This window comes from Castanea sativa, chromosome 7 (assembly GCF_040712315.1).
Source record: "Castanea sativa cultivar Marrone di Chiusa Pesio chromosome 7, ASM4071231v1".
Classification (NCBI taxonomy): domain Eukaryota; kingdom Viridiplantae; phylum Streptophyta; class Magnoliopsida; order Fagales; family Fagaceae; genus Castanea; species Castanea sativa.
In genome coordinates this window covers 19,766,126-19,791,740 of record NC_134019.1, presented here as the reverse complement: position 1 = coordinate 19,791,740, position 25,615 = coordinate 19,766,126, and the positions used below count along the sequence as shown (strand labels likewise).

At 32.8% G+C, this 25,615-nt stretch overlaps 1 protein-coding gene across 9 annotated transcripts; it reads right to left on the bottom strand.

The window, feature by feature from the left end:
* Positions 1–324: 324 nt before the first annotated feature.
* LOC142644643 (MADS-box protein SVP-like) lies at positions 325–22,846 on the bottom strand. 9 transcript variants are annotated; one of them, XR_012845954.1, is made up of 14 exons: positions 22,579–22,846; positions 21,607–21,793; positions 9,863–9,941; positions 8,575–8,639; positions 8,386–8,485; positions 8,261–8,302; positions 6,662–6,700; positions 6,458–6,588; positions 4,048–5,466; positions 3,876–3,929; positions 3,217–3,339; positions 1,905–1,974; positions 1,163–1,242; positions 325–835 (listed from the first exon to the last, which is right to left on the bottom strand). XR_012845954.1 is itself a non-coding variant. In XM_075819221.1 (9 exons), exons 2-9 carry the CDS (start codon positions 21,786–21,788, stop codon positions 5,448–5,450), a joined length of 657 nt encoding a protein of 218 aa, XP_075675336.1. In that variant the 5' UTR covers positions 21,789–21,793; positions 22,579–22,846; the 3' UTR covers positions 3,943–5,447. The 9 variants fall into 9 exon arrangements, 4 of the variants coding, with proteins under 4 accessions (XP_075675336.1, XP_075675334.1, XP_075675335.1 ...); XR_012845953.1 differs by lacking the exon at positions 1,905–1,974 and having other exon boundaries at positions 328–835; positions 4,048–4,142; positions 5,384–5,466; XR_012845951.1 differs by lacking the exon at positions 1,905–1,974.
* Between the last annotated feature and the right edge of the window lie 2,769 nt (positions 22,847–25,615).

Sequence of the window (25,615 nt, the reverse complement as noted above, 5' to 3'; positions counted from 1 at the left end):
TTTTTTGTTTCTTTATCGATTTATAGTTTTTTTTAAAGCTTTTTAAAATACAACTAGCGTGGACTGCACGTGCAAGGCATGTGCTTGTAAGTATATCCCGAACTTTAAAATTTAAAGTTGACATCTTATTTTAGTGTTAAATTTTCAATTTCCATCCCATTTGTCTATATTAGTGTTAAAATTTAGAAGTGTAATGGACAACTAACCAATCCAAAATAGCATTTTGGTCCAATTGTATTAGCAATACATTTAGTAAAAACAAGTCCTTAAAATCCTATAATAATCTATGTTGTAAACCCATAAGACCCCATAAAAGAAGAAGAAAACAGGATTCTAGCAGATTATTGATGAAATTTAAAACACCTAAAAAAGTATCACAGCCAAATATAGTTAGATACATCCACTACCAAGCACTATGTCTACCTTGTAATCATAGTTGACTTTAGCCAATGGTTCTTTGCAAAATCAAACAAGGCTGTTTTCTAGCTAAATTCAATCACTGTAGAAACTAAGCTTTCAGATATAGCTCTATGCTAGAAGGTGATAGTATGTAGTACATAACTACATATTCACATTCTAATGAGTTTGTTTACATCTCTAACCTTCAATAGCACAACACTATGATTTCCTATTATTGTGAACCACTTGATTTTATTGCACTTCATCTTCCACTCTTGTAGAAAACCAAACCTAGTATCAAGCCAAGGAAGGGTGCTTCCACATCTAGTGTGAGAGGAATCTCCTTGATCCTGCACAACCTCTTTGGTATGCTTCATACATCAACCACTTTGCTACCTGTTCCAACTCCTAGATTGGTTTTAACCAAAGCGACAGCCTAGAAGGGGGGAAAGAATTAGAGAGTTGAAGCTTTATAGGTTAAGAGTAATAGCACGTTTGATTAATTCAAAAGTCAAGCAAACACTTGACACCCATTCAAAAAATTTATAAAATAAGAAATAACATTTTTTCCCCTGTAAATGATAAAAATGCTAGATTAATCTCCATTGTGTTATTAATGAGGTAGAGTACAATGAACAGTTTTTTGAATTAACATATAATAACTGCTTTTGGCCTTTCGCAATACACAAGGATCTCAATAAGACGGAAAAACTTAAAAACAACAACAATAATAATAATTATAGAATCAAAAAGCATGACAAACCTCATATGTGACAGCATCCCACAATTTGTCATTAGCAAGGATAAGATAAGAACCTCAAGGGAAGCATCAATCTTTTCCTCCTGCAAGTTTTATAAGGATGTCAGTAGCTAATTATTCACAAAAAACTGAAAATGAGAAGCATGAAAGGGGCAGTCTTAACCAGACTAAATGTATCAACCAAAGCTCTCTTAAAGAGGGACTTGTATTACTATTAACAGGTGTCAATAAACAATATTCCTCTAGTAGAAAGCTAATTCACATATGTAGGTACATTGAGAAATGCCAGCATAAATTTTGTACATTTTCAAATTAAAAAAGATTATTAGTACCTATAATTATTCTTGCACACGCAAAGATAATTACAATGCAGGCATAATAATATCAGCAACTTCATTTGTTATTCTTCTTAATAATAATAAATAAATAAAGGTGGTCTTAAGTTTTTATTTGAATCACCATTTACGAGTGTCTCAAAAAAAAAAAAAAAAAATCACCATTTACCATAGTAAGAAAGTAAAACTTCCTTTACATAGTAAGCATCAAAAGTCAATGTTAAGAATCACCCGCACCTAAAATTCTGGATCAACAGAAACATATTATGTCGACAGTCTATCACCAAATGCACAAGAAAGCATGAACTCCTCCAACTCTCCAAGTTGGTGTGATATAGTTTTAATCACTAAGACACACGCAACTTACTAAATCACCAAAAATCTTGAAAATTAATGTTTGATGAGCCTACCAGCCCACATAACAAATTCACCAGCATTCCTCAATCCATTATGGCTCATTAGTTTGGTCTAGCTTGTGATCTAAAGAAACAAAAAATAGTTGTAGAAAATCACAAGATGATAAACAAATGAGATAACAAGTTAGCAGAATAGGAAACACATAACATTTTAACCGAATCCCTCACATTTAAAAGATTTTATATATTATATATTGTTTGCTACTCTCCATTATTAAATGGACATTACATCATCTATAGTGGCACACTTATCAAAGGAACTCATACAGTTAAATCAACCAAGTCTCCAGGATAATGAGAAACAAATCCTTGAAGGGATTTCAGAGTAGCAACAAGTAGCACTCAACTATTTAGAAGTGAATAAAAAAGAAATGACACAATTGAGTGTTTTCCTATGGCAAGCCAGAACTTTGGTAGTGGTAGTAGCTCCAAAGAAATTGGAAATTTGGTAGTGTATCTCTTGACAGAATTCAAAATGAATATACTCAACTCAAGGGATCATAATACATTTTTTGCTTTATCCTTTTTTGTTCTTTCCATTTGAATAGATAATGAGGGTTGAATTTTTTTGTTCGTTAAACATTACCTAAAACATTCAAACAAATATGTTGCAGTATTTTTATAGTTGATCGATCTTGATATACCTTAAAAGGTAATAGTGATTTAAGGTTGAATTAAGAATTTATCAGGGTGGCATAGATGGATGCTCCAAACAAACCTATTTGTGATCAAAAATCAACATGGTGAAGCAAACTGCCAACCACCCCTTTATTCTCTAAAAGCTAGTTTCAAAGTGGTATGCATCACTTAAGTTCCAATATTGCTAGGAAAAACATTCATATGGAATATAAATCCAAACATAGAGAGATATGATTATATAGAGTGTTCCCCAAATAATCGAATGAGACATAATTAGCTGATAAGGAATAGCCACCCTTACCAAGATCAGCACCATTTTGTCCACAACCTTCATTCAAGTAGAAACTGCCTGGTATTTCTAACCCCCAGCCTATGTGAATCTCGTGCATAACCTTTGTGCAAAGTTGATTTAGCCTCATTTCTAAGGAATAGCAGGCATTCTAACCATGTCTATAGGGAAATTTTAATAATAGTCATAAAAGGCCTCTACTTTTGTTTATTGGGTAAGGAAAAGAGAAATTTAAAGGAAAAAAAGTTTCAGAAGAGTGGAAGTCCTGTTTATAAAAGAATGCTGGGCATCTTCAATAATCCATTCAACGTGTGAAGCATAAAATGCACTTTGTGTTAGCCAAGCCACAAATATTTCTGCATTAATATCGTTATTTACCTCAAAAATATGAGACAAGCAAAAGGCTAATATGCTCCTGTAGGCATGTATTTCATCTTGCATGCTCATAGGGGCACGAATGCCTCCACAACGACTGTGGCCGATGACTTAAATGTTCACAACCTGCAAAAGAAATTATCCTTTCACCATTAAAAATGAATAAAATAAAATAAGCAAACCCTCCTCAAGATTTGTTGCTGAATAGCTGCCCATTTTGTTTTATATTTTAGATGCTAAACGTAGAATTATCAAGTCATCGATTTTATATTCTCTAACTTTTCAAGAAACTTTATGGTTCAAGAAATTGACATATTGGTATGGTTATGATTTGATAAATACTTTATGTTTAAATTCAGATTCTTAAACTATTTCTAATAAATTTTCGAAGGAGAGATATACTTTCACAAAATTTCATTCTCTTACTCGAATTCATACTTTATAATATTTGTAGGACTTTGGACTGTACTTCTCCATAATCATTATTTGGCCCTGGCACCCTATTTTTATGATGACATTTTATTTCCAAGTGCTTAGCGAATTATTATGTCACCTTGGCCACCATCAATAAAACATCATACATGAAACGGCATCTAGGATACATAAGTCATGAAACAAATTAAGAAGCCAATGTACTAGAATTCTAGGCACAAAATACATACCTCAAGAGAATTTACAGCAAATTCTAATGCCACATTTATTTCTGAGGGTCCACCCTGCAAAAGCAAAGAAGAAAAAAAAGGAAGGGTAGAAAACTAGAAATACTTCGTGGCCTCAATTTTGTCTACTGAGAAGTAGACATTCAAAATAAATGAAATGCAATGTGACATGCACCTCAAATGGGGGAACCAAATTAGCTACCTTTCGGACCATGAATGCTTCTGCTGGTTGAAACCCCAGGATGACTGATCAGGGGCAAACCCTTGAGTCTGCACAAGCAATTATCATGAACTGTACTGGAACTCCTTAGTTTTAATAGGCTGTATATCTATTCTGATTTTCAGGAATAAATTGAGCAAAAAAGCCATAGCTTATCCATACAAGATGTTCTCAACATTTGTGTAACAAGTGGAATAAATTATTTGGGAAACGATTCCCTCCCATTTAAATTGTCCAATTTCTCTAAACAGAATATCACTCTAGAAATTCAGGGAAATTAATAAGCATGCTATTAGTCTCAAATCTGACTCTTACAACTGTTCTAGTCTTCTAGCTGAGCTAGTCCTAACTTTAATATAACTGAAGATGACCCACATTGTGTTTTTGTGTGTCAAATAATAAAACTCCCCCCCACCCCCCAGTCTAAAGAATTTCACAGTTCACATGCAGAATTCAAAGAATCAGAGATGTTGCAATGTTGCCCTAATCTTTATGTAATGTCATTATTTCCAAGAGGTGTTAATAACCTTTCTCATTCAAAAGTACTAGGAACTAGTGAAAACCCTTTATGGATCAAGTTTTTGTTTCTATTTTTGGTGATTTGAATTCAATTTTCTATGTCCCAAAAGTGAGGGGGAAAAAACCCATTTTTCTCTATTTCACGAAGAATTAAAAAAGAAAAAAGAAAAAAATGGGGACTTAAAAAAGTCATTGACATTTGATTTATAAGTCTTCCCTAACATGTTAAACGAAAATTTTGATGAGTTTACTTGATGGTGAATACCAAATTACATACATATGATCCAGGTTTAATATGTAAGAATATAATTTAAAATGTAACTATATTAATTTACTTTAAATTTTTTCATATATATATATAGAGAGAGAGAGAGAGAGAGAGCCAAGACAACTACTAGTGAAAATGGCTGAAATTTGTGAAGTCTTGAATTTTCTTTGGCGGTGATGGTTAAGATATTACATGCATTTATAGGTCAAGGAAGACTATGCAATAGAAGAACAATTTACCCTTGAAAAATTCAATAAAAAAGCACAGTGGGATCATATTATATTATGAATTATGATATCATTTTTCTCAATTTGTAGCAAGAATCTGTATTTCAAAATTATGGGAAGCACACAAGTCTTATTGCATGGAGCAAGATTTAGTTGAAAGTGTAAATTAACAAATTTAGACCTTAAACCAAGTGTACTCAAAAGCCCCATTCTTGATAAAGAAATGTGAAGGCGGACATGTAATACTTCAAAGGCAATCACACATAGATAAACAAACCTATTGCAGAATTGTGATTCAATTTCATGCCCTGAATTGTCGTCAAGAACTCGAACTATGCAACTTAAGGAACGGAGCAAACCCTACAAACATAAGCACAATTGTCTAAGTATAAATATATGTGTGGTGTTTCAAGGATTACCATGTCATCAATATTGGAAGAAATTACTGGAGTTACTAATACTTTTGCTGTTCTTCAAGCATCTGCGTTACAGTTCATCTTATGCAAATTATCAATAGTATGTCTTACCAAGATCAGTCTCTACTGTACACGCAACCTTTTCCATCACCTTCTACTTTATTTTCCATTGAAACAAATTTGAATTATCCATAAACATGATTTATACATACTCTCTTTGAATCAACTGATGGATATAAATTGGTCTTACAGAAACTTAATTACAACTCTGAGCTAGGATTTATCTTTACTTCGACATGGCTTTTTTTTCTTTTGTTTTTAAGAAAAGGGAATCCTTGTATGCTTCTTCATCTTCACTATACTTCAAATCCATTTAGGGAAAGGTAGCCTGCAAGACATAGAAACATGCACTAAGGCAAATGGTTTCTCTATAGTAGCAGCATGCATTTCTTGGCATGCAGTCAATGATGATAGTTAAGTTGCTACACAAACAGACAAATTGCTCAATGATGAGTTGAAAGTGACATCACCCTGTGTTTGCAACCATTAATTTTTTCACCAAATTTATCTTTCAGTACCAGATAAGCCCAGATTTACTTTAAAATGGATTTAAGAATGTAGTACGTTAGTACTTATTGTAATGCTAAATCCAGAGAAATAATTAAACCTCAGGACAGATTTCTCTGTTTGGTCAAGTTCCTCTATTGAACCACAACTACATGATTTAGTAAATATAAGGCCCCTAAATATTGAGGTTTGTTTCCTCAAAAATATATATATATATATATATATATATATATTGAGGTTTGTAAATATACTTTGGATTGAATCCTGAATCTTATTTCATACTTCATCCAGAAACCCCCCCCCCAAAAAAAAAAAAAAAGAGAGAAGAAGAGAAAACAATTGAAATCAATGGAATTTCACAAACATACCCCAACTTGAGAGAAGTGTCTGAACTGTCATTGTCTTGAGGAGGATCAGATGAGCTGCAAATATTGTTGATTGACTCAGATGACTGACCTTGTTCAAGTACATGTGTTTGAGTGCTAAACAGATTCTCCATCTGTGGAAGATACATTTTTTGTAACTGAAATAGAAAGGGGAAAAAATAGAAAAAAGAAAGAGAGACCTATTACCTGTTTTAATCGTTGGTTTTCTTCTATCAGTTGGGCTCCCTGCATTAAAAGAATAAGATGCACAGAAAATTATTAAGACATCTTAGCCTTAAACACAAAATACAATATAGTATGCTATATGTACCAAACTTCTTATAAAGGTCCATCATAAGAAATTGATACCCTTTTGTGGGGCAGTCAAAATTGTTTTAGGTCAGGTTATAGGATAAACAATTTAACATTCAGTTCTGAAATTATGAGGACAATGGTTTCAACTAAAGGTTCAATGGTGGTTGTTTGCCATGTGAACTCCTTTCTGTACACAGTGCACATATATACAAAGACCTTGGCAAAAGGCTGAAAAGTTCTACAAATCCAAGACTTCTCAGCTATATTTTTTATGAAATGTACCAACTTGCATCAACACTATTCATTTTGGATGATACAATAGTTTGTTCTACAACTAACTCATAATTTAAAACTATTTACTCACATTTACTAACAATAAGGATTTAGTGTAGAAGCTTATATTATATTATTGTAGTCCTAATAGTCCTAACTATATCAATGTATCCCTAGGGTTAACATAGAGTGTTAGGTTCTAAAAGTTTAGAACAATTGACAAATTGTGAGTACAAACATGTCTAGATATAGATTTAGATCTATAGGCTTGATTAGACAATGCTCAAGATGTTACAAGTCAAAATACAAGAACATTCAAGCTGTAGAAATGAGAGTTCAAATTCTATGAAATCCAACCGATCGAAAATCGCAGAAAATCAGATTCTGTAGAATTTTAATTTCGGCCCAACAGCCCATTAAGTGATTAGGGTTTCAGATCTAATTCTTCTAGTATTTAAAGGAAAATCTAAGACACGTTTTGAGGAGGTTTTGGAGGTGCTCTTGTGAGTTCTAAAAGTTATTGTGCCTTCCTCTATCAAAGTCTTCTACCGGCAATATTCCTTGAAGAATCTCAAGATCCGGTGTTGTATAAGTTGCTGCTACAAAAATCAACAAGTGAAGATGATCTGAAACCTTTGAGTGGGATCTCAAAGTCACAAGCAAGGGTGCTTGTGTTGCAGTAAATCTAAAAAGAGAAGGAGATTGTGGATTTGGAGCTTGCACGTGGTCGTGTTAGTAAGTTACTACTGGAGGTAGTAATAGATTTATGGTTAAATTTGATTGTAAAAATTTCGATTCTCTTATAGTATAGATAGCTAAGTCAAGTCTTCCCCAAGTTTTTACCTTGAAACAGTTAATTTCATCAGTTTTTTAGGGTCATCATATCGTGGTGTTATTTACTTTCCGTTGATATGCATAATATGATTTTTTTGTGTTTAACCTAGATCGGAATAATTAATTTAAGTAATCACTTGGTTAATATAATCCTCGTGTTCTTTCTCTCTTACCTTCTCTTTGTTTCTTTCTTTCCACCTACTATTTCAATATTTTACCATGAAAATATTGATTATCGAGCGGATCATCACTAAAGCAAAGATATTTTTCGTTGAAACTATATGACCTTTCGCTTAAGGGCGCTGATCTATTCCGGAAACCCATTCCCAAAATTATAATAATTCTATGAAATTTCTTGCAAAAATTTAAAGTTTGGAACGTTACCTTTTGCTGAAGGACAGTGATCTCTTCCAGAAATCTTTCACCCTGCAAGACAAAGGTTTCTGATATTAAGAGAATATACATAAATTTCAACACTCCGCAAGAATTACAACAAAAGAGAGATGTGCCTTTGTTTCTGTAACACGGCTCAGGCCTACTTCAAGCACTTTCTCTAGTTTCTGTAATTCTTCTATATCCATTCCATGTAGCTCTTCTCCCTTAATCTTCCTGTTAGGTGTACGCATTTCTAAACATTAATTTAGTGTGGTATGTGCATGTCTTTACAGTAACAAGCTGATAGCAAGGTAGTTACATACCTCAGTTCACGTGTTTTCTCCTCAATTTCCTTGCTCAACATGGTGTAGGAGGTACTTTTCTCAAGCTAACATAAAGAATTTCCATTCATGAACACTTTTTTGTCGTGTGATGTGAGCACTTTTAATATATCAATTGTTCTAAAATATGTACACAATTCCGATCCAGCTTTCAATAAGAAAATTTAATGCTGCCCTAAATGTTAGGGTCATCAGTTTGGGAGTGCTACAGGTAGTCTAAGTGTTTCAAAAAAATGTTCCTATCTTTTCTTTTGCTGGTAAAATTTCAATAAAATGTAAATTTCAAAATTGTTATGAAATTTTAATGAGAATGGATTAAGAAATAATCTAGAGAATTTTTGCTTATGACAATGATAAAATTTTACTGCATCAATATTAAATAGAAACAATTGGAATACTAAGATGGATAATGGAAATCCACATAAAGATAAGTTTCAGAATGAGATAATCTGCATAAAGTTAAAAGTGGCCCTATTGATGAAAAGACAAGGGAGAGTGACTTGAGATTTGGTCATGTTCAAATGAGAGCGATTAATGCACCAGTATGCAAGAGGAAGTTAATTTAAGGTAATGGAAAAACGGTAGATGAAAACCAAGAATAACATTGGTATAATTAGTTAAAAAGGACTAGTTATGTAAGTAACAGACACTACATATTCAGTTGGAATAGAATGAAGTAAAAACACATGTGACAAACCCTAATAAATTGTTAAAGATCCATAATTGACCATAAAATATTTGGCACTAAATATTTGTTGTTGTTGTATGGTAGTTTTAAGATATGGCTATGGCCTATGCCACTTTTTGGTCAAATTCTTTCATTTAGGCATTCGTTAGTCATTAACTTTTGTTGTTTATGGTAATTATTTCTTTTTGTTAACTTGTAATTTAAAATTCAGAATCAGATCTCCTCTATTTTGGGATGTTTCCTAGAGTTGTAGGATTTGATTTATAATTTTGGCTTTTTTGGAAATTTTTAATATTTCTAGCCTAGTTTTTTGCTTGAAACCAATTAGGGTATTTTAGGGTCTACTAGCCTATTTATATGCAACCATCAAGGTAATTCAAAATTTCATTAATAAAATTTCTATGGTTTTTTTCAATTTTTTTTTTTCTGGTGGACTTCAAATTTATCCTTGGGAATTAAAGAAACTTCTTGTAAATTCAAAAAAAATTATATTGAAATATTGTTCTGTTTCTTAAAAAATATAATTATGACCTTTTACCTACGTGACTTATTCACCAACAAAAAAAGTTCAAAACATCATACCTGCAGCTCAAGAGACAGTTGGTCCATTTTTCCAAGATTCTCCGGATGTAGATTATGTCTTTCAATTACCTGCTGCATACTTCATACAACAAAAGGATAGCCCATTCAATTATTTTTTCTCTCTCTCTCTAATTTTAATAAAATGAATGTGAGGATGAACTTATAAACTACTATAATATACTACTATTTCTGACTCAAATCTAAGAAAAGGAAATCTGAGCTGGTGACTGAAGAATTATTTATCTCATGTTTGCATATCTGTTGATGTATCCAGGTTTTGCATTCTCAATTAAAATGTGAACCACAAATGATATTGACACAAACTATATGCAAACTTCTAATTGAAAACCATAAAAGGTGAACTTTTATATGAACCCACAAACTATTTATATTGATTGACACGGGGACATTAATTTCTTACACATTTACAAACATCAAATAAAATGACTTAAAACTTTTTTGATTTGGTTCTAGCTATTGCATTTAAATGTTACAACAATTAAAAATTACAGCTTGCAGGTAAAATCTCATAGAAGAATAAAATCTACATCCATTAGGAAGAGCTTTGCACTATTACAGCAATGAAAATGGTATGCAGAAAGTGTTAGTTTGTACAATCTCCATTTTGTTTGATATGGTTAGAGAATCGATATGAATGATAATAAATAACATATTGTAGCATTTTAATATTATTTAATGAAGACATTGACTACTATCTATTTGAGTGTTGTAACAAACGTCAGTATAATACGTTGAATAAAAATTCTCTACAAGAATTATTAAAAATATAAAGAAGATAGTGTCAAAATAATTTCAAAAATATTAAAGTTGATGAAAGGGTAGTACTAGTTGTGAAAGGAGTAACGTAATAGAATTAGTGCGATACTAAAACCCCGGATTATCTAGATTGGATTGGGTTTATGTGTTTTGTACAAAGGCGTTGAATTTAATATTGGACATTTATTAGCTCTATCTTTTTTCTTTTTCTTTTTTTATACAAGATAGAAATTCTATCTTAGTCTAATTTATATACATATGTGCGTGAAGCTCTCTTCTACGAGTAATTCTTAGGTACTCCCGGAACACGAAGAATGGTGCTCCCTCCTCTCACATTCATGGTGGGGTCCACTCATTAAATTCATGGTGAGGTCTACCATGAATGTGAGAGGAGGGAATACCATTTCACTATACTCCGGGACTACCTAAGAATTTTCCTTCTTCTACAGACTTGAACCCCGGCCCTTACCCCTCACATCCCGCAAGCACTTATGTTTGTGGAGTGACCATTGCGTCAAGAGTACGCAGTGGTTTAGCTCTATCTTAGTTATATATTCAATTACAAGAAACATTAATTATAACTTGACTAGGGTTTTTTTAGTATTGCACATATGTGACTAAAGGTCTCTTCGAGTTGTAACAAATGATATCAGGCCAACTTGGTAATGCCATGAAGCTTAACCAGGGCCAGCCATTCCACTAGGCCAATTAGGTCATTGCCTAAGGCCCTAAGTGGAAGGGGGGCCCCAAAATTTTGAAAAAAAAATGGTAGTAGAAAAAAAAAAATAGTTTAAGATAAAACTTCAAAAAATCTTATACATTTTTGTAGAGGAAATTTGCAGAATAGCAGAGTGAGAAGAAAGAATATCATAAGTTAACATGCGGTTGGAAGAAAATTGCAAACTAACATCTCAAGTTTTATAGACTTGATTTTAGTCTAAAACTCGAGGATTAAAGACTCGATTCCCACTTGATGAGTTGGGAATATGATGCCAGATAGATCTCGAGTCTTATAGACTCGAGTTCTAAAAAGCAAAACCGAGTCTCTAAGGCTCGATTTTGGTACTTGAAGAACAGAGGAACGACCTGAAGAAGAACAGAGGAATGATCTGACAAAGAACAGAGACAAAGAATAGAGGAAGAACCAAGAACGCTGGAGCTCCGATTGGACAATTGAACGCTAGGTGGGCGATTGGACAATCTGGTCTTTAGATCTGCATGAAGAAGAACGTTTGGTCATAACTCAGAAGAACGCGAGGAAGAAGAAGTGAAACTCAATTTTGACACGGTTTAAAATGGTGAAACTCGAGTCTTAAAATTGAAACTCAAGTTCCACGTGGATTTTCTTCCAGATCAGCTCCCACCACTTACAAATTGAGACTTAAAAACTCGAGTATTATCTTAGAACTTGAATTTTAGACACTCGAGATGCTAATTTACAACATTGTTTTGAAACGTAACACCTAATTAAATTTTTTGATATTTAATGTTATTTGGAAAAAAAAATTCCATCTTTGTGATAAAAAAAAAAAAAAAAAATTTGGAATATCCTTGTAAACATTGCTACCCCCAAAAATTCTTTGGTCTAAAAAAATCAATTATCCCAAAAATATTATCCCTAACCTCTAGACAAATCAGAAATCAACTGGATAAAATACAAATCTGGTCTAAAAAATTACCCACAAATAATCTCAAATCAAAATTCTCAAATCCCTAAAATTTACTCACACGTTCTCTCTCTCTCTCTCTCTCTCTCTCTCTCTCTCTCAATGATGATGATGATAGTTTGCAAATATACTGTCTTAAATTTGAATCTTTTCTCAAACACGATATTTATTATGATATTGATGGTTGTGAGGGTCAGTTTTTGGACAGTGTCCGAGCCCAAGCTTAAGCAAGGACCCCAAGCCCTCTTGTTGTAGTTTGAAGGGACTGGGCGTGGTTCACCGCGGCTAAATGAGCTGTTTACAAACCAAGTGGTGCACATGGCAAGATTCCTACAATACATATACACTAGCAAGCAAGAATATATGTATTAAACAACAAGAAAACAGCAAAGGAAGGCAATGTAATAAAGAAACACAAAAATAATTGTTAGGGATCCTTAAATCAATAAGAAATACTCCATTCGTTCTCTTAATTACGGATTACAATGTGTTCACTAAGACATGATACAAGGTCCAAATAAGCTCAAAAATTACAGACTTAGATGGCTATCTAAGCCTCTAAAACTTGCAAAGTTTGAATCCTTTTGAATCCAAGTATGTACTATAGTGGCTGTTTCTGGAATACCGGGCGATATTTCCCTACTTTCTTTGAGTTTTGACAGAGTTTTTTCAATGATTCTATTATGATTTCACTATTGCTCAATAATGTCTTTCATTGTTGCTGCTTCCTCTTTTTACAGCGTTACCTTAGGGCTCCGGGGTACCACTAGTTCTCTTTCTTTGCTCTCCTGGGCAACAGAGCCCATAGCGTGCCAGTAGCTTTGGTGGCTGACCCATTCCTTGTTTTTCATAGTTCTCTTCTTTTGGTGCCTTTTCTCCAAAAGGCCCTCGCTGACCTTCCATTCTAAGGTGTTTTAGGGGGAGCTGACCTTCAATTTCTCTTCCTCCAAGGCTTCTCTATGTTCCTTTTTTTAAAACTTAGCCTTTTGGCCGCCCCCTCCTTTTGTCATTTTTTCCCAGTGAGTCGAATCCTTCCCTGCCAGGTCGAAGGTTTTCCAGCTACTTTCCCTTATGGTTCTTCTTTCTGGGTTCTCCAAGGTACCGGTCTTTTGCTAATGAGTTGTTGCTCTCCAAGCCCTCTAGTTCTGTGCTACATCACTGAGTGCTTGAGAAGGACATATTTGTCCTTCGTTTCTTGTGCCTTTTGGTTCCCCTTTTGAGCTGTCTTAATCCCTCTTTGGCTATGCTGCACGTCCTAAGGATCCCAGGCCCTTGGCAATCTCCGGGATCTCGGCCCAACTCTCTCTACTGGACTCTCTTTGGTCCTCTGATCTTGGCAGGATGGGCCCCTTTCTTTCTTTCCTTTGCTTCATGGATTCTAAAACCTGCCCCTTCATGGATCTTGGGCCTCAAATCTATTAGGCCTACCATCCTTTTCTTTTGTGAGCTCAACCCCTTTTTTAGTTTTACTTTCCATGGGTTGGCTTAATGTGTTATTTCTTTGGCTCCAATTGACATACTAAAGTATATAAAAAGGGTTAGATTCATTTCCAAACACATGCATTACTTATAAAATTTGACTAACAGTACTTGTTATAGTTGCTTTTGAAGAATGGAGTTATTCAAAATTAAAATTAAAATTAATAGAAGTTTTTTGAAATTAAAATTAATAAAAGGACAAAGTTTAGTTACAAAATTAGTTGTTACAAAATTATTTATAGCCTTAATAAAATCATATCTAAGATTGACAATGTCTCAAGAAAAATTAAGTAAATTAGCTATACTATCGATTGAAAATGAGATGTTAGAAGAACTTGAATACAAAATTTTAATTAGTTTAATTTCCATCTCAAAAGGCAAGAAAAATAGATTTTAAATGAAATATATTATAATATAAAATTATTAAATAAATATTAATTTAATTAATATATAAATATAAAAAGACCCCATTTTATTTCTTGCCTAAGGCCCCAAAATGTCTAGGGCTGGCCATGAGCACAAGGATACTACATTGCAACAAGACTCTAATGAGGACATTAAGAATTTGGATGGGTGAAATTGTGATATCCCAAATTATGTGATTTAGATTGGATGAAAGTGTTGCATCAAGATACATTGACCGATTGGATTTGCCAATTTGAGATGAATTAGAGATGCGTCAAATTTGGGGATTGCACAATGCTTAGCTATTAGCTTTGAAGGCTGATGCTAAGCTTGCTCAAAGTTCTCGACAAAAAGGTTGTGTAGGTCGACAATTGGTGATGTTCAAAGGTGAAAGCTCTAGTGGAGAAGGTAGCTCAAAACCTAAAATTTATTCTAAATATCAACCTAAGATAGCTCCAAAAGGTTGTGCTGGTGAACAAACGAGTCAAGATGGTTGAAAATCTTCATGTTTTTAGGTGTGGGCAAATTGGACATCTTGCAAACAAATGTCCAAAGAAAATGGTATATGTGTATGTGACTTTTGGACAAAGATAATGGGGGTGATGCAATGTGAGGAGATTGAATTGAATAAGGTGAATATTAGGTGATCCATCGAACATTGACTTAGTCATAGCATCTTCAAATGCACATGCAACTCCCATAGAAAGATGTGTTCGATTATCATTAATGGAAAAATTTGTGAGAACATCGTTGCACAAGAAATGGTGGACATGATTTAAGTTGAATATGGAACCCTATCTTAAAGCCTTAATGAAAAGCATGGTTGAAGAAAGGTAAAGAGGTAAAGGTAACTAGAAGATATCCTCTTTGTGTTGAAATGGGAAAGAATTATAAAGATGAAGTTTGGTGTGAAATCATCCCCATGGATGTTAGTCATTCCCTTTTTGGGTGTGGCTTTGGCAATATGATATCCATATGAAGACCATAGAAATACATATACCTTTAAAATTAGAAAGTTTGAAAAAAAAAAAAGTTCATAAATCTTCCAAAGAGGAGAGTAGTGATTTTCTTACTTTGTCCAACTGTAATATAAGGTAAAAATACTAGGGTGGTGTACATATTGGTTACTAAAGAAAAATAGGAAGCTTATTAGTGTACTGATAACCTATCTAACGAAGTGCACTATTTAATGAATTTGAAGGAGCATGAAGAATTGAATAGGCGAGTCACGGAGATTTTGAAGAAGGAACATTTTAGAGAAAACATGATTCCTTACGTAGTTTCAACCTTACTCATGCCAAAGGAGGATGGCACTTGATGGATGTGTGTTAATAACCACACCAGTAACCAAATCATTATCAAATATTAGTGTTATATTTTAAGAATTGATGATGTACGGCCCATAGATCGGTTGTAGGCCCAAGGCCGAAGCCCATGTAAGTCAGGTACAGGCCCAAAGGCCAAATCATTATTAAAGGAGGATGGCACTTGATGGATGCGTGTTGTACCGACCAAGTAATGGGGGTTCGAGAACGATACAGTGCAAACCGAACTGAGGTGTCACTAAGAATGCTCTATAGTTCCTTAGGGATATCCGCCCGCCAAGCATACATTCAAAGGTTAACACAAGTTCTACCGGGGTCAATTCAGAAGTATGTCATGGGTCCCATCTAATCAGGAATCTAAGTTAGAGTGGGGACCCCATTTTGGGGGAAACCACCACTCATGATGGCAGACCCACTAAGGGACAGCTATAAAAGGTGGAAGGGACGATAAAGAAGGGGTTGGGAAAAATCAGGATAAGAGAGAGAAATAAGAGAACTGTGAGGAACGACTAAGTAAGAGCTCACTCTACTCGAGCCTCCTCAGTAAACACACTCAGGGTAGGAGCCTATGGGTAGGTCATTAAGGCCCTCCACTTAGGCTATTAGGTTGACATCAAGAGGTTTTCCCGTCATAGGAAACTCATCACCCACACTATACAAGTAAATTGGAGGTCTGACCTCAAGGTCCACACAAGGCTTTTTGGGTCGAGGCTCCACAGATGACATGCTGTAAAAATTGTAAGGTTATGCTGGGAGAGAGTGTAACAACTCAGTGTAAGGTGGTGGTACTAGATATTTGTATGGGAAACTAGAAAAGAAAAGGAATTTGACCCCAAAAATAAAAATACAAGTAATAGGTGGTAGGGTTTGAAGGGGAAGACACAACATTTGTTTAAAAATAAAATGATCATAGATGGCACGTGGAATTTAGATGAAAATGTTGATAAGATGTAGAATGAAATGACTAATGTTATTAATAGAGTGGCTAAAGACTGACTTGGAAAATCTATAGGATATGGGTGACTTGGAAAATCTATAGGATATGTGTACCGAACAAGGAGACTTGGCGGGGGAATAAGGAGGCTCAAGCAATAAAAGAGAGAGAAATATAGAAGCCTACCTAGATGTTGAGTCAATAATGCTTATGAAAATTAAGAGTGACGAAGATGGAAGCAAAAAGGGTTGGGCTAAATGTAAAATTTTATAGCAAGTTGGGGACAAAGGAGGGAGAAAAGAATATTTATAAACTTACTAAGACAATGAGAAATGAAAACATGAGACTTGAATGATATTTGATGCATTAAAGATGAAGATCAAAGAGTGTTGGTAAAAAAAAGATGTAAAAGTTATTTTGATAAATTTTATAATGTTAACAATATAGAAGATTGGAGCAAATTAAATAACCCACTGGAGGATAGATACTGTAGTGATGATCTAGGTAAAGGACACATTAAGGAGGATGAAACTAGGAAAAATAGTGGGACTGGATGAAATATCCATTGAAGTTTGGGAATACTTGCTGGGTGGTATGGATGTATGCTGGTAGACAAAACTTTTGCATAAGATCTTAAGTGGTAATTGTTAACAAAATGACTAATGATTGGAGAACTAATTTAATACTTATGTATAAAACCAATGGAGATATTCAAAATAATACAAATTGTTGTGGAAATAAACTTTCGAGTTACAAAATGAAACTTTGGTAGAGAGTAGCAGGACATGGATTAAGACATGAAACAAAAATCTTAGAGAATCAACTTAGTTTTATGCTTAAACAATCTATCATGGAAACTATTTTCTTACTAAGAAATTGAATGTAAAATCAAAAAGGTTTATAAAGATATTCAAAAGATTTTTATTGGCCAAAATAAACTATATGATAGGGTCCCTAAACAGGGTATGTGGTGGTTTTAAAAAAGAATTGAGTTCCTCTAAAGTTTATTAAGTTTATTACAAATTTATATGAAGAAGTTGTAACTAGTGCATAAACAAGTTGAGCCATCACAAGTGAGTTTATTATCACTATAGGTTTAAATCAAAAATCAATATTAAATTCATCTCTTTAGACTAGTGATGGATTAGTTAACTAAATGGAATAAAGAGGGAGTCCCTTGATTTCTACTTTATTATATAATTTTAATAGATGAAATTAGAAGGGGAGTAATGCCAAGTAAGAAATTTAGCAAGAAACTCTAGAATCCAAAGGCTCTAAGATTAAATGGGACTAAAATAGAGTAGATGGAATATAACTTTAGTAAAAGTAGAAATAAGGATGAAGGGGTGGTAAATTCAATGGTCAAGTGATATTAAATAGAAGAAGCTTTTGATATCTGAATCAGTAATTCATAAAGATAGATAGATTGAAGAGGATCTGAATTATAAGATAAGAGAAAAGTTGATGAAATGGAGAAGTGCATCAAGAGTATCGCGTGATCATATAATATATATCAAGTTAAAGAGAGAATTTTATAAGATTGCTATAAGACCAACTATGCTCCATTATACTGAATGCGAAGTTGTTAAGAAGTAACATATTCATAAAATGAGTGCAACTTAAATGAGATGTTAAGATGGATAAGTGAAAATACCAACAAAAAAAAAAATTTTGATAGTATTAGAAATAAGGAAATTCAATTTAAGGTAGTGGTGGCCCCTTTTATGAAAAATGATGAGAAGAATCACTTGAGATAGTTTGATCATGTTCTAAAGAGAGTGATTAATCCACCTATGAGAAAGAATGAATTTATTCAAGTTGATGAAATTAAAAATGGGAGGGAAAGACTGAGTCACTACTTTTAACAAAAAATAAAAAAACAATTCTTCATACTTAGTTCATGCATTATATACAATTAAATGTTATAACTTATAACTTAAATGTAACTACAAGAGGTTGGTTTAGTGATTCCTAGGATGTCATGAGATCCGTGAGATTCTGAGTTTAAAACTCCTACCCAACATCTTTTGGTTAAATGTTTCAACTTATAACTTACATGTGTAACTTCATGGGGTTGGTCTAGTGATTCTTACGATGTCTTGAGATCCATGAGGTTTTGAGTTTAAGACTCCTAACCAGCATCTTTGGGTTACCCACAAAAAATTCTTCCCTATAATAACTTGGTATGTATAGGATATAGAAACTATACACACTCAAGGAACAATCAGCTGCTTGTAGATCTCTAGACATCCTCGTTAGCCACCAAAAAAAAGCTTATCACTCATAAGTTGCTAGGCAAGTTTTACAAATAATTCTGGCAAAATTCATGCGCATGGAACATCCTCTCTCGGAGTGCCTTCTAATTTCCTTCAATGTGGGTAACAAACCCAACTTGATTCTAGTGTAATCGGGTGTGCTAGGGTTTAAAAAGATTCTTTTTTCCCCTTATCCCCTTTAGATATAGTGATGACGTGGTCTATTAGAGTATAAGGAGTTTTCCTATGGTAATGATGCAGTACATATTAGAAATGGCATTACTAAGGGTAGCACTAGACACTTATTTTGAGGGAGATTAATGTATCTGCTCTAGGAGGCTCATTGGGAGGGAGATCAGTGTTTTTGATTTAGGAGACATGTAATATGTATGCCACGTGGACAAAGAAATATGCAAACAGTAAAATAATATCTCTTTTGTATAATCAGATTCTAAAATATAATTTGGAAAGTCTCTATTTTGCATGTACGACTATTGGACACATTTCGAAATTTTAATATTGCAAATTTTATTATAATAATTTACTTCACCTATAAGATTAACTATATAATTCTAAAATCAGGCTGCTAAAAAACAATATATTTTTTTAAAAAAAGGGTATAATTGAAATGATAATATTAATAAGGATATATGAAAATACAAGGAAACATAGGATTCGAAATGAGAAAATTTTCTTAAGGATAAGGGTGGCCCCTATTGTTGAAAAGATAAGAGAGAGTCACTTGAGATAGTTTCATCATATTCAAAGAAAAATGATTAATGAACTGGTAAGAAAGAGTATGATAGAAGTTGAGAAGATAAAAAAAGATATAGGAAATAAAAATCACATTAATAAAAGTAGTACAAACAGAACATGTCAATTAAAGAAGTAATGAAGATTATGACATCAAATAAATAGTATTACGGAAGAGAATACATGTTGTTGGCCCTAACTAATTGACCCTAAAATTTTGAGTAAGACTTAACTATTGTTGTTGTTGTTGTTGTCGTCTAACCCTTAAATTTTGAGAATAAGACTTTGCTATTGTTGTTGTTGTCGTAATAATATTGCTTATATATTTCATATAGAGTAGAATAATTAGTTTCGTTATTCTCAATCAAGACAACTTGACAATCTTAATATAATAAATTGCACACCCTTTGAACTTTCGTCACACACTCAAAATGCAAGGCTAATGATGTTGTTTGTATGTAGAATAACAATACAACTAAGTTGATATTAATATGTACATATGACTATAGAAGATAGTGAGAAGGGTTATTTAACGAGATCACACCTATTAAAGGGAAAATTATTGGGTACTCCCAGAGTTCCATAAATACGTACTCTCGCCACTCACATGAACAGTAAGTCCTAGTAATTAAATTCATGTTAGGAACCACCATTCATGTGAGAGGGGGATTACACATTTATGGTATTCCAAGAGTGCCTAATAATTTTCCCTATTGAAGAGGCCAATAATAAAGAAATTGCATAAATTAAGGATATTGACAAGACACCATTTTTTTTTTTTTTTTGAGAAACACACACATATAGGGGAAGGGGATGAAATAAAGGAATACACTCACACGCTAACACCAAAACTACATATGGCAGTTAGTGTCGCGGAACAAGTGATAAACTCTCTCTCAATATCACACCTTACTAATGTGAAACGACTCAACAACATTGAGTATCTTTTTTTTTAGAAACAAACACACGCACATGTATATATAGGAGAATGGGATGAAATAAGGGAATACATTTACACACTAACACCAAAACTGCATGCGGTAGTTAGCGTCGCGGAACAAACACCATTTTTTTTTGGTGGTTCACGATAAAGATTTGTCTTTTAAAGCATGTACAGTCCACTTCGCATTTCCATCCTCATAAAGTTGCTCAAAGCTCTTTGTCTACTTCTTTTGAAGTTTGTTTACTGAAAATTGTTTATCAAAAGAGATTGGATGGTGAGGTTGAGGTTGTTACGTACTTAGTTTAAATTGATAAATAATAACATCCCTCATTTTTGTGTTGGAATCTCTAGCATTAGGTTTTATATATACATAAACAAAAGTGTTCAAATTGGCATATGTTACTAAGTTTGAGTCATATAATTTTGCTTGATATTTTATGAAGAAATCATTACAGAAATGCTGTGAATAGATTAGACAGGATAAACAAAAGAGGATTCAATTAGGAGGAAGTGCAAAAGCACAATGACCATTAGGCATTAAAGGAAGAGTTGAGGCAGCTAATTGAGGCTCTACACTAAGTATATGCAACTCTAAAACTTAGGAAAAATAAAATGTTAGATTAGCAATATTACAAGACACAATAACCGGCTAATAGAACTTCAAAACAAGTCCCCCCCCCAATAAAAATTAAAAAATTAAAAAAAAAACCTTCACAAAATAAGTAGCAGCAACATACGTTAAACCCTTCTAGGTGATATTAAAGTCTCTCTTTTTTTTGGCCAAAAGAATTCATATTTTTTCTTCTTTTGGCAGTAACATAAGATTTTATAGTATTTTTTTCCTTTATTTGATGCTACATAGTACAATTTATCAATCACTTCTCTTTCTTTTTTCCAAAAGAATTCATATTTTTTCTTCTTTGGCAGTAACATAAGATTTTATAGTACTTTTTTTTTCTTTATTTGATGTTACATCACATGGTACAATTTTTCAATCACTTCTGATTTGTTCAGCCTTTTTCTTAGAATCTCATTATTTTGAGCAGCTGGGTCTCTCATCTTCTCTCTCTCTCACCTTAGAAATGATAAAATCATAGTGAATGCATGAAAAAAATCGATCAAGGAATGGACAATGACATATTATTCTATAAATAGGAAAAGGGTTTTTCTATAAGTAGAAATATGTACGAGGCCAGAGATTGAAACCTTGAGCTGGCGTACTCAAAAAGCTTTCCAGTTGCAGAAAAGACTATGAGAGCAATATCAGCATCGCAGAGAGTTGAGAGCTCAAAAGCTTTCTTAAAAAGCCCCCTCCTCCTCTTTGAGAAAGTCACCTGCCTTGCCGTCGTGTTGTCAATCTTCTTAATCTGAATTTTCTTCCTCGTCATTTTCCCTGATAAATGATCACACACCCTTTACATCAAACCAAATTATCAGTCTAAACTAGTATTCTAGAAATTGAAACTCTCTTTAAATAGAAACTTTGTGAAGAGAGGTACCAAATGTGATATGTAGAGAATAATACGAAAATAAATGACTCATTGTTATGGGTTTCAGATGGTAAAGATAAAAAAATAAAATCTATCTATACTTGTACAGAATAATTAAGTATCAGATCAAAGATAAAGAATGGGGAATTAAGCTGGAATGTAAATCATGAACAAAATAACAACAACAGAAACAAAAATAATTAAGACAGAAAGCAACAATTAGCCTGTAGGCCCTGTACACAAACACAGACTCGAACTCAATGTATCAGCTTAAACTAGAAATAAATAAATAAAAAGATCTTATAAAAATATGAGAAATCAAATTGCACATGCTCATCCAAAAATGAAGGAAAAATAAAATAAAATCGAAGCAAACCTTCACACAAAATGTCAATTAATTTAGCAGATCTTCAAGAAGTCTTGCAGTGATAATGGAGAGAGACAGAGAGAGAGAGAGAGAGAGAGAGAGAAGGTTTGTACTGTGTAGAGAAAAGACAAAGGAAAAGAAGGGAAAGATGGGTTTTGTATAGAAGAATAAAAAAAGCGAAACTTTGCCAAATTAAGCCAAGAATCTGAAACCAACCCACCTCAAATAAGGAAAGTAAGCAGAACTGCAGAAGCACAATGAGGTAAAAAAATAATAATAAGAGGGAGGAAGAAGAAGAAGAATAACAATAGTGAACCCTACCTATAAAAGTATTCCTAGTATATCCAAGCTAGATGCTACAGCTCTTTGAATTTGCAAATTATAAAGTATGGTGGGAGATAAAGGGATTGGCCAGATTTTCTATTTTCATGTAGTGATATCTCCTTTCTTTCTTTCAAGGTGGTTGTCGTTTTTGGTGCTGCTATTGACATGTCTCACAAAACCAGATACGAAGCCACCATTGGTTTTAAGAGAGAGAGACTGAGACCAATACTTTTTAGAGAGAGTGAGAGTGAGAGTGAGAGTGATACTGTATGAACTAGTTTTTTGGTTTTTTTTTTTTTTTTTAATTTTTTTTATTTCTAGGGTCTTCTTATGAGGACCATTATTGACTTTTACTCTACTTCACGAAAATTTAAGATTCCTTTTAGTAAAGGAGTTGTCCGCAATATATGCACAGCGACAAACGGCTGCATGAACTTTTTATATCGTCGTGTGAGTATATTTCTTTTATTTCATTATATATATATATATATATATATATATATATATATATATATATGTGTGTATTTTTATCAAATAAAAAAAAAGGTTGTCAGTAATAGAGGTGTGTATAAATCGGGTTAGGTCGGGTTAAGGAGATTTTTTTATCCAATCCACCATGATAGGTCAAAAAAATTCAATCGAACTCAACCCATCACATAAGTACAACCCAACCCAACCCAACCCACATGAGACGGGTTGAATCTTTGGGTTGAACAAATTTTTAATTATTATTATTATTAAATTGAGTAGAAAAAAATGTAAATATAAATATATTAAAAAAATTTAAAAATTAGCATCAATGTAACTTCATAAAATCAAATAACAATATATCAATGTAATTTACTAAGGTTTGTGTAAACTAATTGGCTTTTATATAGGAGAGGAAGAGCTAGTGATTTTAAAAAAATTTATTAATCATATAATATTATATATATATATATATTAAATATATGGGTGGATCGGATTGATTTTAGAATTTTATGACCCAAACCCAACCTAACTCACTATTAAAAAAAATTTTGTAACCCAATCCAATCTACTAAACTCTAAAAACCGATCCAACTAAATAGGTCAAGTTAGGTCAAATCAATTTTGACAGGTTAACGGCACACCCGACAATTTCAGAAATTGGCCATTCAAAGTTTGGCGAAAAAAGGTAATGAGAAATACTATTAATGAGTATTTGTGGATGAGTCGCTTTTTCATAATACATACACAAAAATAACATATCAATAAATAACAAAGTGGATATTTTCTGATAAAAAATAAATTAAAGTGGATATATATTATTTTATGTGGTGAGGATTGCTTTTCGTACAAATTGCCATGCCGCATCAGTGCATCACTGGACAGAAATTATGACATGTTTGTACCCTCGTACCCGTCTTGTCTCCCTCCCCCATCTAATTCTTGTCTGACTTATTACTACTAATAATTATTGCTCTATTTGAGTTTTCCTCTCAAAAAAAAAAAAAAATATTGCTCTATTTTGAGGGTTGCAATTTTATTGAGAGGATTAATATTGGTGGTGTCAAAATTTCATATTGCCAAATTTAACAACTAATAAAAAAAAATAAAAATAAAATAGGACTGCATTAGTGGAGCTAACGATATAGTTTTTGGATTTAGCTACAATGCACAGCCAGTTACTATTATATATATTTTATTTGTCCTCTTATTATTATAATAATTATTTTCTTTTGGTTGTAAGTGTAGTTATTGTTGATTGTAATGAATATATTATTTTATTATATTATTTTAATGTGTTAAATATTATAATAAAATTATTAATGTTGTGTATTTTGTAAAGTGATGTGATAAAATAAATAAAGTAAATTTTTATAATGCCATTACAAAATACAGAATTATAATAAAACTAAGAAAGCGAAACAATGCGAGAACTAGTCATTGTGGAATTATCCATTACAAAACACCCTAAGACAGAATCCAGGGAGCAAAAAACTACAAAATTCTGGTCTTGGAATTTCATTTAGTAGTTATATTGTTAGAGCATTAGTATTCCGATGGTTAAGAGCATTTACATCGATTTGTCTAAATATTTTTATCTATTTTAGTATAAGAATCTACATTTTATATTTTATACAATCACTTTTACACAATACCAACATTAAATTATTTATTATACAACTCATTTTATTTAAATAATCATTTTATTCATTGATTATTACTACTTTTACCTTTATTTGTTCTCACATTCTCTCTCATCTCGCAACTCTCTTCTCTCTTGACCACCTCAAAACCTCCGTGGCTAGACCTTTCATCATCATCATCATCTTCTTCTTCTTATTCTTTGATGATTCACATGGATTTTGTATATGAGTTTGGTGAGTTTGAGATCTAGATTTAGGAAAACCATATGGGTTTGATGAGTTTGAGATCTAGATCTAGGATTTATTTGATGGATTTGATGAATTTGCAAAGCATTTTGTTGGGATTTAAGAAAAGATAGATAAGGAAGAGAGCTAGGGGAGAAGAGAGAGAATCTGATGTGAGAAGTGAGAGAAAAAACTATGTATAATTACATGATTACTATAACAAAAATGAAAATTTATAGCGTTTTAAATAGATTGATGTAGACAGTTTTTGAAGAAAAAAGTGTAAATATGACAAATTTTACTTTATCTATTTTAACATTACACTTTATAATATACCTGACATTAAATACCCTATTTTTTACCACTTTATAGAAATATTCTTTCTTTATTTTTTTTATTCTTTCTTTTACCTCTCTCTCTCTCTCTCTCTCTCTCTCTCTCTCTCATTAATCCTTAGGCACTTTGTTGTAGCTAGGTATTAAAAATTTTGACTTTTGACATCATTGATGTAGTTATTTTAGCACATTTGATGTCAATGCTTTGAGAATTGGTTCATTCATAAGTTTTTTTGGTTCAAATGAATTTCTTTTGTGGTGTGTTTAAATGACAGAATTTGAGCATATGGATTTAGATTTAAATAGTTAAAATCTGAATATTTTATTTTAATAGTTTTAAAAGATCAATAAATTGGATTTGAA